This window comes from Miniopterus natalensis, chromosome 11, assembly GCF_054644295.1.
Source record: "Miniopterus natalensis isolate mMinNat1 chromosome 11, mMinNat1.hap1, whole genome shotgun sequence".
In the NCBI taxonomy this organism is placed as follows: domain Eukaryota; kingdom Metazoa; phylum Chordata; class Mammalia; order Chiroptera; family Miniopteridae; genus Miniopterus; species Miniopterus natalensis.
The window spans coordinates 77,845,178-77,863,142 of NC_142091.1; the positions used below are offsets into that span (position 1 = coordinate 77,845,178).

A 17,965-nucleotide genomic window follows, 5' to 3' on the forward strand; every position below is an offset into this window, starting at 1 on the left:
CGCGCGCCCGCCCCGCGCCCGCAGCGAGCGCTCAGCACCGCGGACAGAGCCCAGGTCGCGCCCCCGGGAGCCCCGCCCTCGGCCCCGCCCCCGCCCCCGCCCCCGCCCCCGCCCCCCCCGCCCAGGCTCGGTGGGTCCCTGGAGCGCCGCGTGCGCCCTGTATTTGCCCACCTTGGACTTTTGCGCTTCGCTGGACCGGTAGCTGGACCAAGGCAACGGCCAGACGAGATGCGAGTGGAGCGAGGTGATTGGCACGGGCCGGCCCAGCTCAGGGTTGGGGTGAGGCCGGCGGGTCTGCGCTCCGGGGAACCGTCGGAGACGGAACCACACCCCGAGGCGCGCGAACGCCCACGCAGCGCCGTCCCGCCCGGCAGCGGAGACCCCGGGTCCCTACTTGCGCCCAAGCTGGGCGTCCCCTCTCCCGGGGACGCTCCTGGAGGCGCTTCGAGGCGCCGGCGGGGCCGGTTCTCACTCCACGCTGTTCACGCGGCGTGAGACGACACGCTTCTCAGGCTGGTCCCGCGGGGGGACTAGAGCCCTGGCTCCACCCGCAGGCCCGGGGCGCTCAGGAGCCGCCCCCTCGGTCCCCCAAGGATCCTCTGCTCTTGAGGCACCTGGTCCACCGTCCCCCACTCTCCTACACCCCTCCGACCCCCCCCCAGCCCTGACACGTCCCCCGCAATAATCGCTGACTCCAGCCCAGGGCCCTGCACCCCATTCCAGGGAGCAGCCTTTGGTCTGGTACCCGGACCACCCTGGGCTACTGCCTGACCATCCTCCCGGTGGGCAGCTGAGTGGTCAACCCCAAACCCGCTCCATCACCTCGGACCATGTGGCCCTGAGCACGTGTGCGCCCCCCTCGGCCTGGGACTTGGGACCTGGGACGTGGTGTTGACCTCAGAGCCTCAGGTGAGATAAGTAAAGCTTAGCGACGCCTGGTCGCGGAGAAAAGCCCCAGTGAGCACCCTCTCTCCCTGCACCCACCACACCTCAAACTCACTGGGCCCATCACCCCACCTGCCAACGCAAGACTGTGGGAGCCGGGGGGGTGGGGAGGGTCCCCGATGCACGCAGGCAGGACTGCCTTGTAGAGCAGGTCCCTGGCTGGATGGGCAGGTCCGCGGGACCGTCCTCTGGGACATCACAGCCGAGCCCAGAGACAGCCTGCCGGGAAAATGTACTCCCCGAGATTTTTCACTGTGGACCTCCTCACACAGCAGGGGCACCTGGTATGGAGCCCCGTCCTTACAGGGGCCACGAAGGGGGGCCATCCAAGTGCACTGCTCCGTGGGAGCCTCCGGCTTGGCTACCAGAGGAATGCTGGCTTCATAAAACGAGCAGGGAAAACCTTCCTTCCCTTCCCTTCCCTTCCCTGTGACAGATTCCATAACATTGATATTCACTCTTCCTAAGCGTCGGGAGAGTTTGCCAGGGAAGACGCCTGGGCCTGGAGTTGTCTCTGTTGGACAGGGTTTTGGTTCTGGTTTTGATTTTGTGTATGTGTGTTAAACCTGACCCGAGGATATTTTTTCCATGGATTTGTTACAGAGGTTGGAAGGGAGGGAGCGGGAGAGAGACACACACATCCACGGTTGCCTCCCCTGCGCCCGCGGAGGTGGGGATCGAACCTGCAACCCAGGAACGTGCCCTTGACCGGGGAATCGAAATCGGGACCCTCCTGTGGGCGGGCAGACTCTCCAGCCCCTGGGCAGCACTGGCCAGGGCTTGTTGGACAGGCTCTAACGGGGAAGCCAGTTTCCCTAAAAATATAGCACTGTTCAGGCTCTTCCTCTGAAGGCAGCAGGTGGTCTTCCAAGGAACTGGTCGGGTCCACGTTAGTTTTCAGATGTGGGCCTGGCACTGTTTAGATATGCTAATGTCCCCTTATCTCTTTTTACACCTGCCAGGTCTCTGGCGACAGCACCTCTCCCATCCCGTGTATTTGTAAATCATATCTTTCCTTTTTTTTTTCTTTCCTTGGTCAGCCTTGCTAGATAGAGGCTTATCAATTTTATTGATCTTTTCAAAGAAACAGCTTTTGCGTTCATGGATTTTTCTATAGATTTTTATGTTTGTTTTCCATTTCATTCATTTCTGCCCTTATCTTTATTACTTCCCTTCTTCTGCTTGCTTTATACTTAATATGCCCCTTTTCTAGTTTCTTAAAAGGCCACTTATTTCAGAAAGTTCGTCTTTTCTACCATAAGCACTTAATGCTACAGATATCCCTCTAAGACGCATCCACGTGTTTTTGTGTTTTCGACTATGTTGTTTAATTTCCAAAGGCAAAAAAAGAAAGAAAGAAAATCCCTGAAAACCCTTGATCTAAACCTCACGCCTCATTTAAAAACTAACTCTAGCCCAGCCGGGCGTGGCTCAGCGGTTGAGCGTTGACCTAAGATCCAGGCGATCGGGGTTCAATTCCCGGTCAGGGCACATGCCTGGGTTTGGGGCTCCATCCCCAGTCGGGGGCGTGCAGGAGGCAGCCAATCAATGACTCTTTCATCACTGATGTTTCTCTCTCTCTCTCCCTCTCCCTTCCTTCCTCTGAAATCAATAAAGATTTTTTTTTTTTTTAAAAGCATCCAAGCCCTGGCTGGTGTGGCTCAGTGGGTTAGGTGTCATCCTGTGCACTGAGGGGTTGCCAGTTTGGTTCCCGGTCAGGGCACATGCCCGGGTTTTGGGCTCAATCCCCAGTCAGGAGCTTGCAAGAGGTGGCCATTGATGTTTCTCTCTCTCTAAAAATAAAAATAAATTAATAAAAAATGCTTTTTAAAAAGGCATCCAAAATTGGAAAGAAAAAGTAAAACTATTTCTATTTGCCAGTGATCTTATGTATAGAACATTTAAAAAACCCACAAAGCCTGTCGGAGCTAATAAACAAATGCAGCACAGTTGCAGAATATAAGTGAACATATAAAAATTAGTTACATTTCTATACACTGGCCATGATCCAAAAATAAAGTTAAGGAAAAAACATTCATTTGCCATAGCATCAAAAATAATAAAATACTTAGGAATAAATTTAGCCAAGAAAGTGAAAGACATGTACCCTGAAAACTAGAAGACATTGCTGGGAGAGGTTAAAGGCACACAAGTTGACCCGTGTTCATGGATTGGAAGACTGTGGAGACTGTTGAGACGGCCTTTCTCACCAAACTTATATACAGATTTTATACACTCACTATCAAAACCCCGACAGCTTTTAATTTTTCAAAAAATGGAAAAGCTTCTGGGCTAGTGTGGCTCAGTTGGTTGCGTGTGTCCTGTGCACCAAGAAGGTGCAGGTTGGATTCCCGTTCTGGGGCACATGCCCAGGCTGGCCCCCCATGCATGTTTCAACTGATGTTTCTATTTCTCTCTCCCTCTCCCTTTTCCTTTCTCTAAAATCAATAAAAACATATTTAAAAATAGAATAAAAAATGGAAAAGCCAATCCCAAAATTCATATGGAATTATAACCAGCCCAAATAACCAAAACATCCTTGAAAAAGAAAAAGTTGTAGGATTCATGCCTTCTGATTTCAAAACTTACTACCCCCCGGCCGGGCGTGGCTCAGTGGTTGAACGTCGACCTGGGATCCAGGCGATTGGGGTTCGATTCCCTGTCAGGGCACATGCCTGGGTTGTGGGCTCGATCAATGACTCTCTCATCATTGATGTTTCTATCTCTCTCTCCCTCTCCTTTCCTCTCTCTGAAATCAATAAAGATATATATTTTTTTAAAAATTTAAATTTAAAAAACTTACTACCAAGCTTCCATTAGCACAACATTCTTCCTTCCCCAGTGAATAATTTTGACACCCCTGGTACCCACACACAAAACAATGAAGCTGCACACTTACCTCACACCGTATATGAAAATTAACTCAAAATGGGTCAAAGACCCACATATATGATCTAAAACTATAAAACTCTTGGAAGAAAATATAGGGCCAGATCCCCATGACACTCAGGGTTGGGAATGGCTTCTTACATATAACAACAAAAGCACAAACCAAAACAACAAATAGATCACTGGATTTCATGAAAGTAAAATCTTTTGTCCATCAAATTATAAGAGTGGGGAATTGTCACCCACCGCACTATTCTTTTGACGTTGCTTCTGTAAATGCTGACTCTGACTAATGTGTAGCTTCTAGATAAACAGTGTTTGTATAAGAATCCTAGGAACTAACTTCAGAAGGTACAGGTTCCGACCTTCAGGTGTTCCAGCTCCAGGAGGTTTGTTGACCTTCAACCCTAGAACCAGGGTGACACACACTAAACCATCACATGACCAGTTTTGAGATCCTTATTGAAATGGACTGTGCTGGCTGCACATAGAGAGCTTTTCTTTTTTCTTTTTGGTAATCCTCACCTGAGGATTTTTTTTTTTTCCCACAGAGAGAGTGTGGAAGGGAGGAAGGGAGAGAAGAGAGAGTGAGAGATGTGGGACAGACACATCAGTTGGTTGCCTCTCGAACGTTCCCAGACCAGGGCTGGGGATCGAACCTGTGACTGTTCTGTGTGCAGGCCAATGCTCTAACCATTGAGCCATTACTGGCCAGGGCTAAAGAACTTTTGAACCCCCTCCCCTTGATCCCTTTGTTCTACTTTCCCTCTCCCTCCTTTCAAAAACCTCTGCCTGCACTGAGATTTTAAGATGGGTTTTGAGATGAGAGTCTCCCCCATCTTCTCAGGTGGCTGGCACCTAAATAAACCACTTTCCTTCCCACCAGCACCTATCTCATGAGTTTGGCTTTCGCTGCAGCAGTCAGTTGAACCTGGGTTTTGGTTACAAAAAGACATCATCAAGAGAGTGAAAAGAAAACCCAAAGAACAGGGGGAAATATTTACAAATCACATACCTGGTAAGGGTCTAATATCCAGAATATATAAAGAACTCTTACAACTCAGCAACAAAAAGACAAACAATCACATTTAAAAATGGGCAAAGGCCTGGCAGGCATGGTTCAGTGGTTATAATGTCGGCCTGTGTACCAAAGGGTCTTGGGTTCGATTTCCAGTCAAGCGCATGTATCTGAGTTTTGGGTTCACTTCTCAGCGTCAGGGTGTGGAGAGGAGACAACCAATGGATATGTCCCTCTCACGTCAATGTTTCTCTCTTTTTCTCTCTCCCTCTCTTCCCCTCCATCCCTTCCACTCTCTCTCTCAATGGAAAAAAATATCCTCAGGGGAAGATTAAGAAACAAACAAATAAAATAAAGCAGCTGAGCCTCATTCCACCCACCCCGCAAGTGACTTTACCATTCCGCTCCACAGGTTCCCACAGCGTCAGCTGGCTCTTCCTCGATGCAGGTTTGATGACTCAGCTTTGCTTGATCAACAGGTGATCTCTCTGCACGAGTCAACAAATGACAGTCCTTATCTGTTTGAGTGACTCCTTATAGATGAAATAATACAATTTCTGCAATCTGCTCCAAAATTAATTTGAAATAAAAATAGAGGAAGATGATGGGCTAGAAGGGACAGGTCATAACTTGTCACAGTTGAGTTCATTACACTGTTCAGTCTACTTTTGTATATTTTAAATTCTCTGTAATAATAGACAAGTTATTTCTCGATGAGGTCACTCTGTTACTGTGCTTCCCAGGCTCATATCCTGAAAGCATCCCCAGCTGTAACCCCAGCTGTGCTGGGCTGTGCTTGCCTGTGGCTGGTGGGAGGCAGGAGGAGCAGAGTGGTTACGGGTTTGAGAGAAATGATTCTTTTCAGTGCCCACCTACTACACCCTAATCTAGAACGAAGAGTAGATATGAGTCACTTAAATTTTTTTTTTTAATCCTCACTTGAGGATATTTTTTCCGTTGCTTTTCAGAAAGAGTGGAAGGGGAGAGCGAGAGAAACATGGATGTGAGAGAGACACATCGACAGGTTGCCTCAACCAGGGCTGGGGATTGAGCCTGCAACCGAGGTACATGCCCTTGACTGGAATCGAACCCAGGACCCTTTTGTCCGTGGGCCGATTCTCTAACCACTGAGCCAAACTGGCTAGGGCATGGGTCACTTAAATTTAACATTTAAATCTTGGTTAAAACAAAAAATCTCCCCGTCCCGGGTGGCTCAGTTGGTTGAGCACCATCCTGTGTACCGAAAGGTCACCGGTTGGATTCCCAGTCAGGACACACACCCAAGTTTTGGATTCAATCCCCGGTCAGGGTGGGTAAGGAAGGCAACTCATCGCTGTTTCTCTCTCCCTCTCCCTTCCTCTCTCTCTAAAAATCAACAAAAACATATTTTTTAAAAGGTGTGGACAGCCTGGCCGGTGTGGCTCAGCTGACTCTTCTGTGTGTTGGTATCGAGGACCCGGCTCAGGTTGCTGTCCCGGGAACGGTGGCTCCCTCGCTTGCATCTGTGGGCTGAATGTGCGATTCTGTCGTAGCTTGTATCACATGCTGCTTCTTAGTCGTGTCCACACTAGGGAGGCAAAGTTGGGGCCCCACGGTACTCCTTAGGTCATCTCCTTCCTGGTTCCACTTGCCCATAGGGGCACAGAAAAGCCTGGACCCCATCCCACTCTGTCCACACTTCCGAACGGCCACCAAATTAGCAAGGCAGCCACAGCCTTGGCTTTGTGAAGACACAGAAAAATCTAAGCAGCAGGGACAGCGGTGACAGCCTTTGCAGCTGAGGTGAAGGCAGTCACAGAACCCTCTGCGACAGGAACGGACACTGACAACACCCAGCGCCGGGAGGACTCGGAGCAGCCGAGGCCTCACTCACTGCGGGTGGGGACGCAAGGCAGTCTGGTGGTTTCCTAGAAAACCAAATATACTCTCACCGTAGGATGCAGCAACTGTGCTCCTCGGTATTTGCTCAAAGGAACTGAAAGTTTACGTCCATAAAAAACTTGCACGTAGGTAATTTATAGCAGCTTTATTCATAACTGCCAAGACTTGGAAATAACAAAGACGTCCTTCAGCAGGTGATGAATAAATAAACTGTGGTCCATCCAGACAGTGGAATATTACTCAGAATATTATAAAAAGAAATGAGCTACTGCTCTGACTGGTTTGGCTCAGTGGTTGGAGCATCGGCCTGCGGACTGAAGGGTCTCTGGTTCCATCCTGGTCAAGGGCACGTGCCTCAGTTTCAGGTTCGGTCCCCGGCCCCGGGTCTGGGTGCATGTGGGAGGCAACCAATCGATGTGCCTCTTTCACATCGATGTTTTTTTTCCTCTCTCTCTCCCTTTCACTCTCTCTGAAAAGCAATGGAAAAAATATCCTCAGTGAGGATTAAAAAGAAAGAAATGAGCTGCTAAGCCATAAAAAGACAGAGGAAACTAAATGCGTATTTGTAAGTGAAAGAGCCAATCTGAAAGGGCTACGTACTGTGTGATGCCAACTCTATGGCACTGGAAAAGGCAGAACTATGGAGACAGGGAGCAGATCAGTGGTGCTGGGATTAGGGGGAGGGGTGGACAGGTCAGCACAGAGGGTTCTAGGGTAGAGAAACTGCTCCGTGTGAGACTGTGACGGTGGACACGTGTCATTTCACGTTAGTTCAAACCCACAGGATGGACAACACGGAGAGTGAACCCTCATGTCAACTGCGGACTTAGTTAATAATAATGTATCGGTATCGGTCCATCAACAATGGGCTGATACATAATCAACTGATACATAATCAACAGTGTAACAATGTAGCACTGGAGGCGCTGGGAAGAGGGGAGGCTGGGTGGGTCCCAGAACTCTGGATTTCAGCTCCAATTTCCTGTAAGCCTAAAACTGCTCTGAGAAAGGGGTATTACTGATTATATTTAAAATGCGTGCAGAGTTTAACACAAGAATTACTAGTTTATGACTTCATTTACTAGGTTTGTAATTGATGCTTAAGCCTTTCATGCGCCGGGGCTTTTAAAAGCCTAACTTAATCCCGTATTGATTAAGCTGCAGGACCCAGCTGCTCCCCTTTTCCTCCCCTTCTGTCCGCGTCTCCACCCCTGATCCCCCCTGACACGGGCTCAGGTCTCTGATGCCTCGAAAAATACCAGCGCGGAGGCACCCCCGGGCTCTGATCGCGCCCTCCGCGCCGCCCCGCCCCCTCTCCTGCCGCCCCGGCCCGCGGCGAACGGCAGTGGGGTCCCCGGCCGGCGCCGCGACAGCCCCGGAGCCCGCGCGCGCCCAGCCCCGCGCACCGCGGGGCCTCGCCTTTCGTCCCGGCCCGGACCCTCCCGAGCCCCGCTCCGAGGCCCCGGGCGCCGCGGCTCCGCGCTTTGCTCGCGCCAGTCTGTCCCTCCCCCGGCCCGCGAGGGTCAGCCCGTCCGCTCCCGGCTGACCTCCCGCCCCAAGCCCGCACCGGGGCGCCGGCGCGGCGGGACTTGGGGGCGCGCAGCCAGCCGGGGCGACAGATGGGGGGGCGGCCCTGACCTTCCCGCGGATCGACGGGGCGTGGCCGGGGCTGAGCGGAGCCGGGGCGGCGCTGATGCCCCCGCTCGCCCTGCCCTGGGCGGCACTATAAGGGCCGCGGGGCTCGGCCGTGGCAGCGGCGCTCAGCACCCCCGGCGCGTCCGCCATGGCCCCCCGCGCCCTGCTGCTGTTGCTGCTGCCGCTCCTCGGGGGCTCCGCCGCGCGCCCCGCGCCCCCCAGGTGAGCCCGCCGCTCCTCGGGGGTCCCCCCTCCCCGGCCCCGCGCCCCCAGGTGAGCCCGCCGCTCCTCGGGGGTCCCCCCTCCCCGGCCCCGCGCCCCCAGGTGAGCCCGCCGCTCCTCGGGGGTCCCCCCTCCCCGGCCCCGCGCCCCCAGGTGAGCCCGCCGCTCCTCGGGGGCCCCTCCCCGGCCCCGCGCCCGCCCCCATCCCGGCCTGACCCTCCTCCCGCCCCCCCTTCCCCAGGACCCCGAGACACTCGGACGGGACCTTCACCAGCGAGCTCAGTCGCCTGCGGGAGAGCGCGCGGCTGCAGCGGCTGCTCCAGGGCCTGGTGGGGAAGCGCAGGTGAGGGCGGCGGGGGCACCTGGGGGGACAGGCCCTGCAGGGGGGGGCACCTGGGGGGGACAGGCCCTGCAGGGGGGGGCACCTGGGGGGGACAGGCCCTGCAGGGGGGGGCACCTGGGGGGGACACCTGCCCTGCAGCGGGGGCACTGAGGGGCACAGGCCCTGCAGGGGGGCACTGAGGGGCACAGGCCCTGCAGGGGGGCACGGAGGGGGACAGGCCCTGCGGGGGGGCACGGAGGGGGACAGGCCCTGCAGGGGGGCACTGAGGGGCACAGGCCCTGCAGGGGGGCACGGAGGGGGACAGGCCCTGCAGGGGGGGCACTGAGGGGCACAGGCCCTGCAGGGGGGCACGGAGGGGGACAGGCCCTGCAGGGGGGCACTGAGGGGCACAGGCCCTGCAGGGGGGCACTGAGGGGCACAGGCCCTGCAGGGGGGCACGGAGGGGGACAGGCCCTGCAGGGGGGGCACTGAGGGGCACAGGCCCTGCAGGGGGACGCCCTTCACCTCAGCAGTTCCGCCCCCTGGCTCCAGGACTAATTCTGATGTGGGGGGGGGGGCAGCGAGCAGGACACGGAGAACAGCACGTCCTCGACCAAGTCCGCCGAGGGCCCCCTCTGCCTGCTGTGGTCCAGCGTGCCCCTCCTGCAGACCTGGTGAGCGCGGGGGCAGCCTGGCACCTGCAGGCTCCTCCCCCAGACCCCTCGCCTGCTCCTCCGGGCACCCTGGGTCCTGGCGGGAACTGGACAGGCAGTGGGCCAGGGGTCTGGGAGAGGCTCAGCCTGTTCACCAGGCGGCCAGCTGCAGGCCTCAGCCCCTAACCCCCCCCCCCCCCCTGCAGGATGCCGCTGAGGCCCCCCCTGGGTCAGGCCTGGTCTCCGAGGCCGTCTCCTGGACTCGGGCCTGCAGTCATAGCTTCAGGCCCTGCCGTCCCCGCTGAGACCCAGAAGCAGCCGTGAAAGGAACCTCCCTCCAGGGACCCAGGGAGGCTGGGCTGGGGGCGGGGAGGGGAAGGGGTGTTGCACTTGGCACCAATAAAGGAGGAATTCAGACCCTGGCCTGGTGAGCCTGCTGTGTGTGCCCCCTGGGTACCTGGAGGCAGCCCCGCAGGGCGGAGCTGTCGGAGGGAAAGGGACCCCATCCCGGGAGCCCAGCTCTGCGGCCACGCCCAGCCGCCCTTTAAACCTGGGAAGCCAGCGGGCACCTCACCTTCCCGCTTCCTTATCTCTGGCATCAGGGCCACATCCTGTCCCATTGACTGAGCTCCCCAGGACCCGCCCACACCCCTCGCCATCCATTCAGCAAACATTCAGGGACATCAAAGGGAGGCTGAGTTTGAGGAGGCTCAGGATGGGCCAGAAGAGGTGACGGGTGGGGAGGGGGCTTCACAGGGGGCCGGGAATCTTAGCTCCCTGTCCAGGCCCCGTGGTTTTGGACAAGAGGCTTGACCAGTCCGGGCTGTGGGGCAGGGGCAGTGAGGACACCTCAAGGAGTGCTGGGGCTGCAGGAGGCCACATGGACACAGGACACGGGTGGAACGGTCCCAGCAGAGCTAGTAGGAGCTCAGGGACGGTCCCTCCGTCCCTCCTGACCCTCCCAGTGGCCTCTCCCTGGAGGCTGGGCTTGGGCTCCAAGGGAAAACAAGGGTAGGGCGGTTGCGGGCCAAGGAGTCTCTCCAGAACCACCCGCTGTTGGGTATGCCAGCCCGTGGGGACCCAGGGTCCCCTGAAGCACTGTCATCTCCATTAATGTGGCCCTGCCCTACTCTACCTGGAGGGAGCCAGCTCATTGGGGGGCTGGTAGGCGTATCCCCAGGACACAAACAGCCTTTTCCTTCCAGACTGAGAGGGCTGGTGTGGGGAGAGGAGGTGGCCTGGAGGGGAATCTGGGGTCCCAACCTCACGGGGCTGCCTTAGGAACTTGACCCGAGATGATTCTGGCAGAAGAGCCCGGCAGAGGGGTGGCCCTGGTGGGGGCGGGTACAGCAAACACAGAAGCCAAAGGCCAGCCCCTTCCCAGTCCTCTCTCCCCCACTCCTAACCCCTTGACCCCCGTCCTCCTGTGACCCCTGCGACCCCCCCCCACCAAGGCCCACAGTGCCCCCAGAATTCTCTGAGCTCCTTTCTGCCTCGTGTCCCGGTGACCGTGGGTTGAGCCCCGGTTGGCCCCTGCATGTGACCTGGCTCCTGCCCAGTAACCACTGGGCCTGGCGCTTGGCCGGCCGGCGGGATCCCCCTTGGTGGAGGCCAGTCAGTCGTAAAGGGTCATAAATGGGGCGGTGCCGCAGGGCGAAGGTCGCCCAGCAGGGACTGCACCAGCTCAGCACCAGCCGGCAGGCCTCTCGGAGGGTCCTGGACGCCAGGCCGGCTCCAAGCCTCCCTCCTCCCCGAGATGGGGGCTTGGGCCCTGCTTCTGCCTCTGCTCCTGGCCGGAGCCCAGGCTCAAGGTACGCTGGCCGTGGCAGGCGGGCCGGGCGGCGGGCGGGGAGGGAAGGCACTGACCCCCCTCTCCCACTTTCCAGTCTGCTCTGTGAACAAGACCATCTTTGAAATCAAGGAGAACACGAAGCCCAGCGGGCCCCTGGTGGACATCTATGTCCCTGAGGGCCAGCAGGTGACCCTTGGACCCTCGACCACCCCCTTCGCATTTCGTCTCCAGGGGAATCAGCTGTTTCTCAATGTGACTCCTGACTATGAGGTGCAGATGGCGGGCCCTGGGCAAGCAGGGGGGCGGGGCTGGGTGGCCAGCCCCCCACGGGACCCACATGGAGAAGGTTTTTGGGAGATTCTGAGGGCTCTGTGTCCACAGGCAGAAACCCACCTTTCTTGGGCCCAAAGGCGTGGTTGAGGGCAGACCCAAGGGGACCGGGGCCCTTGGGAGACCAAGCTGCCTGGGCCCCTGATGTCCCCTGGGCTCGTACAGATGATGGGGCCTTGGGCGGTCGCCTGCCCCTCCCGGCCTCAAGCTCCCCCTCACCTTGGAACGGGGACGGTGCTGCGGCCGGGGATTCCTGACGCTCGTCCGTCCCACAGGAGAACGCGATGCTGCTGGCAGAGCTGGAGTGCAAAAGAGGCAACACTTTGGTGAGTCCACCACCCTCCCCCGCCCTCCCGGGCTGGGTGGCCTCCTGCCGTCCCCACACCTGGGACATGAGAGTGCTCCCCGGCTTGGGTCCCTCTCCAGTGACTTCACCCAGTGGCCTGTTTTCAAGTGTCACCCTGTGCCGGCAACGCCCACACTTCCTCCAGCGGGACTGTCCCTGAGCCACAGACTCACAAACCCCTCCACCCCGATTAAGCACTGCCCCCCCTGCCACGAGACACCCCTCCCCCTCCCCTCGCCCCCCACAAGTTAGCTCCTGGCCCTGCTTTGTCTTCTGTGGAGGGAAATCGCAAACAGGCGCAGCGAGCCCCACGCACGCACTACTGTTACCACACCTGAGAAAGGCAGGAGCTCACCGTCCTAGGACCCCTGGGGAAGTCTGCTGCCCGCTGTCCAGACGCCGGGCAAGGGCCACCCAAGGCGCTCGCCGATGTCTCCCTTAAGCTCTGATGTTTCCTTCAAGCTCTGGGCTCCCCTTTCCCTCCTCTCTCTTGGACATTTATGTTTGAAGAAACTGCTCTGCGTCGGGGTTTGGCTGGTTGTGCCCTGGCACCGTGTTATTTCTCTCCAGGGCACTGGCCACCTTCAGTGTTTTACAAATTACCCGTTCTTTGTCTGGACCCCCCCCCCCCCGGAGCAAAGAGCTTTGTCTTGTGACTGGTTTCCAGCACCCGGGATGAGCAGGGCCACCCGTGAGCACCCCTGGGGAGGCACCTGTGGGGAGAAGGCTGACCACCACCCCGTCCGCCCAGGTGACCCCCCCCCTGAAGGTGTTTGTGAGCGTGTTGGACGTCAACGACAACCCACCGGTGTTCCCCTTCGAGGTCAAGGTCAAGAGTGTGCCCGAGGTGAGCGTGAGGGGAGCGGGGGGGGGGGGGCCAGGGCTGGGGCATCAGGAGCCTGGGGTGAGGAGCTGAGCTGGGGGCTAGTGGGGGCCTGGGGTGGGTTCATGGGGGTCAGAGGCATGGCCAGACCAACCCCTCTCTGTTCTCCAGGACACAAAAGTCAACACCATTGTCATCCCTGAGAAGGAGCTGGAGGCCAAGGACCTTGACAAAAATGACATCTTGTTCTATGCTCTCCAGGAAGTGACCCCGGTCAGCAATCCCATCCCCACCCCAACTCCAAGCCCTCCCTTCGGGCGTCCCTGCCTCTCCACGTCATCCCAGGGCCTCAACTCTGCCCCCCATCTCTCCAGGGTGCCAGGAATTTCTTCTCCTTGGTGGGTGCCAACCTCCCCGCCCTGCGGCTAGACCAGCCACTGGACTTCGACAAGGGTCAGAGCATGACCTTCAGGCTGCTGGTGCGGGTGAGCAGGCCACTGCCCCGAGTCTGGGTCCCTCTCGTCCCCACTGAAGCTGCCCCAGCCCAGCTCCCAGGCTGATTGTCAGGGCTGGGGTGTTGCAGGATACCCAGGAGGAAGACGCAGTGCCCAGCCACACGGCCATGGCCACCTTGGTCCTGGAGGTGCAGCCCGCTGACCTGCGGCCGCCCTGGTTCTTGCCTTGCGTCTACTCAGACTCTCACTTCTGCCTCCAAGCCCAGTACCACGGGGCTGTCCCCACAGGCCACAGACTGGTACTGGGGCCAGGGAGGGGCAGGGCCAGGGGAGGCTCAGGGTTGGAGCTGGGGATGGGGCCTGGGTGCCCCAGGGCCACATTTTTTAAACAAATGTGAGAATTGCTTTTTAAACCAACCTTGTCCAACCCCCAGCTGGTGAGTGGTGAACAAACTCCTCTGAAGTGAGAAGGACAGGGCTGGGCTGTCCTGGGGGCAGAGCCAGGGACCCAGCGAGGCTGCCGGGGGACTTAGGGGCCCCGTGGAGCTGCCGGTCCCTGCTCCTGCTGCGAGGGGTGCACTGAGGCACCGGAGGGCAGGGGTCCAGACCTCTCCCCATGAGCTGCCCTGTGCCCAGTGGGTGCCACCTTCTGAGACACCCATTATTCAGGTCAATCCAATGTCTTTGAGCAAAATGACTCATTAACAACAGGTCCGAAGGGTGTGGTAGGTGATCCTGCCCGAGGGCAGGCCGATGGTTGGGGTGGGGGCTGTTCCAGGCCACTCGGAAGGGATTGGGAAGGGCCGGGCTGGACCCCTCACACCAGCCCATGGAGTCCCCTCCCCTCTGGGTCCCCACAGCCGGCACCCCTCATCCTGCGACCTGGGCCCATCTACGCCGTGGATGGGGACAGGGGCATCAACCAGCCCATCATCTACAGCATCCTGAGTGGTGAGTGAGGACCGGCCCCAGCTTCTCTCTCCACCCAACACCCATACCCAGACCCATCCCCACCTGGGGCCCAGGAAACCCCAGGGGACCTGCCACATGGGCAGAGCCAGCTGGGACCCTGGACTTTAGGCCTCCGGAGGGGACAGGCCCCAACCCTCCTGCCATCCTCCCAGGAAACGAGAACAGCACTTTTGCCATCAACGCCAAGTCAGGCAACCTCACCATGACCAGGGGCATCCCCAGTCCCAAGACCTTTGACTTGCTGGTCCAGGTGAGTCCCCTGCCTAGGTCTCCCAGGGCCCTTCCTGAGCCCCAGGCTGCAGGACTCGCCCTTCAAGGACCCACTGGTCGTGGCTGCCTCCCCCCCTCCCCCAGGCCCAGCAGGAGGACCGCGCCCGCCGCTCGGTGACCCAGGTCAGAGTGGAGGCCCGTGCCGCCGTGGGGAGCCTGCCCAGCTTCTCTGAGAGCCTGTACCGTGGCACCGTGGCTCTGGGCTCTGGCGTGGGTGTGGCGGTCAAGGATGCAGCCATCCCCTCCCAGCCTCTGAAGATCCAGGCCAAGGATCCAGAGTTTCCAGTAGGCACCGCTTGGTCCCTGGGTCTGCCTGGCCTCCCCTCTGTGGGTGGGTTGGGGGTGATGGGGGCGCCAGGGCCCAGGGCTCACTGAGGCTGTGTCCAGGAGCTCAACTCGGCCATCACCTACCGCGTCACCAACAACTCCAACTTCCGGATGGACGGCGAGGCGGTGCTGATTGCGGCCCCGCTGGTGCAGGCGGGGGTCTTCTACGCAGAGGTGAGAAGCAGGCAACATCTCCAGGGAGCAGGGTTAAGGGGGGACCTAAGACGCACAAGCTCCTTCGCTCCCCAGGTGGAGGCCAAAAACACGGTGACATCAGGCACAGCAACCACAGCCGTGGAGATTGAAGTCTCAGAGCAGGAGCCCAGCCCCACAGGTGAGCGTCCCGACCTGGGTGACCCTCAGGGAGGGATGTTGCCTCAGGCATCCTGGGGACAGAGGCAAGCCAGAGCTGTGTCCCCGGCCTCCAGGCACCCCAGGTTCCCCAACACCCCCGGAGGCTGGACAAACAACCCGGCCCCCAAGCAGCTCCACTTCAGAAGTCCCCAGACCCCCCGAGCCTTCTCAAGGACCCTCCACAACCAGCTCTGGGGGGAGCACTGGCCCAAGCCCCCCAAGCAGCTCCACTCCAGAAGTCCCCAAGCCCCCCAAGCCTTCTCAGGGACCCTCCACGACCAGCTCTGGGGGGAGCATTGGCCCAAGCCCCCCAAGCAGCTCCACTCCAGAAGTCCCCAAGCCCCCCAAGCCTTCTCAGGGACCCTCCACGACCAGCTCTGGGGGGAGCATTGGCCCGCAACCCCCCTCAGGCACAACTCCGAAGCCGCCTGCCTCGTCCACGCCTGGGGGGCCCTCCGGTGTGGTAACCAGCACCTCACCTTCATCAGCCTCATCCAGCGTGGGCTCAACACCCACCTCAAAGCCAGGTACCTCCCAGACAGTGCTCATGGGCCCAGCAGAACCCCCTCACCCTCAGGTAGCAGCCCCACTGGCCCTGGAGTGACCCTCATGTTCCCTGGCTCATGACACTGGGCAGTCCTGGGGATCAGTCAGGCATGATCCGCCCCAGGCTGGACCAGCATGACCATGCTGACTGTGAAATACAAAGGGGGGTGCCTCGGTCTGGGCGGAGACAGCAGGTCTTGGGGGGTCAACCCCCAAAGAGGTAAACGTGTGTGGAGGGCAGGCCAGAAGCCAGATCTGGGATACAGTGGAGACCACAGTTCCCAGGCCGCCCATTCCCTTGGCCCCAGTGCTGTCCCGGCCTTCCTTCTGCGGCGTTGGACACCTGCCTCCCTCCTGGACCCCCCTTCCTCCCAGGGGCCCTGGGAACACAGAGCTCCTGCGGGGGGTGGGGGGCAACGGTGCTCTGGAGGCCCTGGCCTGGCTCCTTCCCAGGGTGTCCTGAGCCCCGGTGCTGCGCTGACAGGGAGGGGTGGTGTGTGGCCTGCAGGCTCGCCGGGCGCTGGAGGTGGCTCTGGGGACGATGGCCAGCCAGGTGGCCACACAGGGGACCGGCGCTTCTCCGCGGTGGAGATGGCCGCCCTGGGCGGGGTGCTGGGCGCGCTGCTGCTCCTGGCTCTGATCGCCCTGGTGGTCCTGGTGCACAAGCACTACGGCCACCGGCTCAAGTGCTGCTCAGGCAAAGCTCAGGTGAGGCCCGCGGGGGGAGGTCCCGGGACAGGCGGGAGGGGGGTGGAGGGCCAGGGCAGGGCACGGAAAGGCGCGGGGGCAGCCGCTGGACGCCAGGGGTCATCGGGAGCTGGGGAGCCGAGGTGGGAGAGGTGGGGTGCGGACACCATAGTCCAAAAGGCGGGGAGGGGGCGGGGAGAGGCGGGGGGCGGGGAGGGTCTAGCGGGACCCCTGACCGGGGAAGGTCCGGGGGGCTGTCCACGCCCAGGGTTCCTGTTGACGCCTTGGCTCCCCTCCGCCCCAGGAGCCCCAGCCCTCCGGCTTCGACAACAAGGCCTTCCTCCCCGACGACCAGGAGGCCCCCTGGGCGCCCGCCCCCAGCCCCTCCCCCGAGGGCGCCCCCGACGACGTCCCGCCCGCGCCCCCGACGCCCGAGCCGCCCGCGCCCCCGCCGCCCGCGCCCCCCTCGTCCCCCGCCCCTGCGCCCCGCGGCCGCGTCCCCGAGTCCCCCGCGGCGCGGGAGGAGGGCGCGCCCCCGGGCATGAGGTCCATCCTGACCAAGGAGCGGCGCCCCGAGGGCGGCTACAAGGCCGTGTGGTTCGGCGAGAGCATCGGCGCCGAGGCGGACGTGGTGGTCCTGAACGCGCCCGTGCCCGACGCCGACGGCGCCAGCGACGCGGGCAGCGACGGCAGCGGCGACGAGGGCGCGCCCGCGGGCCCCGGCTGGGGTCCCCACGACGACGCGCCCGACGCCGACTCCACCTACATCTAGCCCCCGACGGCGCTGCCCCCGCCCTTGCTCCGTGCAGAATAAAGTGACAGTTCCGAACCTCCCGCGACGCGTCGGGGGCGGGCGCGGGCGTGGGCGCCGAGCGGGGCGGGCAGGCGGCCCCTCCGGGTGCGGGAGGGCGCAGCTCCGCGTAAGCCGCGCCGCAGCTGCGGGGCTCCCCGGACCCGGCCAGGGGCTCCTCCCGCCGGGTAAGCGCGGCCCGGGGAGGGCCCCGCAGGCAGCCCCCGACCCCTCTCGGAAATCCTGGGCCTGGGGTTGGCTCGGGAGCCTCGGGAGCACTCGGGGAGCCCGGTCCGGGTCGTTCCGGGGCACAGCCCGGGTCCCCGCGGGGCCCAGCGGAGCCGGGGAACCCTCGGGCGCCGGGACAGCGGCCTAGGGTGCGGGTGGGGCGCCGCCCCTGCGCCGGGAGCCGGGGCCGGCGGGGGACCGGCCGTGCTGACGCCCCTCCGCACCCCCACTGCCTGCCACCGGGTCGGCGCCCTCACCCGGAGCCGGGGCTCGGGGCGCACGGCGCGCACCCCCGCGCACCCCGCACGGTCGGCCTCAGCCCGTGACGTCACGGCGGCACCTGCGCTCCCGGGAGCCCGGCCCTCGGACCGCCCCGGCCCGCCCCCCGCCCCCGGACCGCCCCCGGACCGGCGTCTATAAAAGCGCTGGTTTCGCCGCTTTCCGACGAGACAAATTTCCCGTCCCGGCGGCTCCGGTTCC

At 60.6% G+C, this 17,965-nt stretch overlaps 2 protein-coding genes across 4 annotated transcripts; both read left to right on the forward strand.

The window, feature by feature from the left end:
- The first annotated feature begins 8,516 nt into the window (after window positions 1–8,516).
- SCT (secretin) lies at window positions 8,517–9,898 on the forward strand. The gene is made up of 4 exons (XM_087822490.1): window positions 8,517–8,590; window positions 8,832–8,933; window positions 9,494–9,586; window positions 9,772–9,898. The coding sequence occupies exons 1-4, from the start codon at window positions 8,517–8,519 to the stop codon at window positions 9,887–9,889; spliced, it is 387 nt and encodes a 128-aa protein (XP_087678616.1). The 3' UTR covers window positions 9,890–9,898.
- A 1,414-nt stretch (window positions 9,899–11,312) lies between these two features.
- Window positions 11,313–17,239, forward strand: CDHR5 (cadherin related family member 5). 3 transcript variants are annotated; one of them, XM_087822492.1, is made up of 16 exons: window positions 11,322–11,376; window positions 11,452–11,627; window positions 11,963–12,013; window positions 12,785–12,880; window positions 13,028–13,129; window positions 13,231–13,341; window positions 13,440–13,610; window positions 14,172–14,262; window positions 14,436–14,533; window positions 14,638–14,838; window positions 14,941–15,054; window positions 15,130–15,214; window positions 15,309–15,458; window positions 15,645–15,809; window positions 16,286–16,488; window positions 16,772–17,239. In XM_087822492.1, the coding sequence occupies exons 1-16, from the start codon at window positions 11,322–11,324 to the stop codon at window positions 17,237–17,239; spliced, it is 2,337 nt and encodes a 778-aa protein (XP_087678618.1). The 3 variants fall into 3 exon arrangements, with proteins under 3 accessions (XP_087678619.1, XP_087678618.1, XP_087678617.1); XM_087822493.1 differs by having other exon boundaries at window positions 11,313–11,376; window positions 14,172–14,266; window positions 14,434–14,533; window positions 15,309–15,761; window positions 16,334–16,488; XM_087822491.1 differs by having other exon boundaries at window positions 15,309–15,761; window positions 16,289–16,488.
- Window positions 17,240–17,965: the final 726 nt, after the last annotated feature.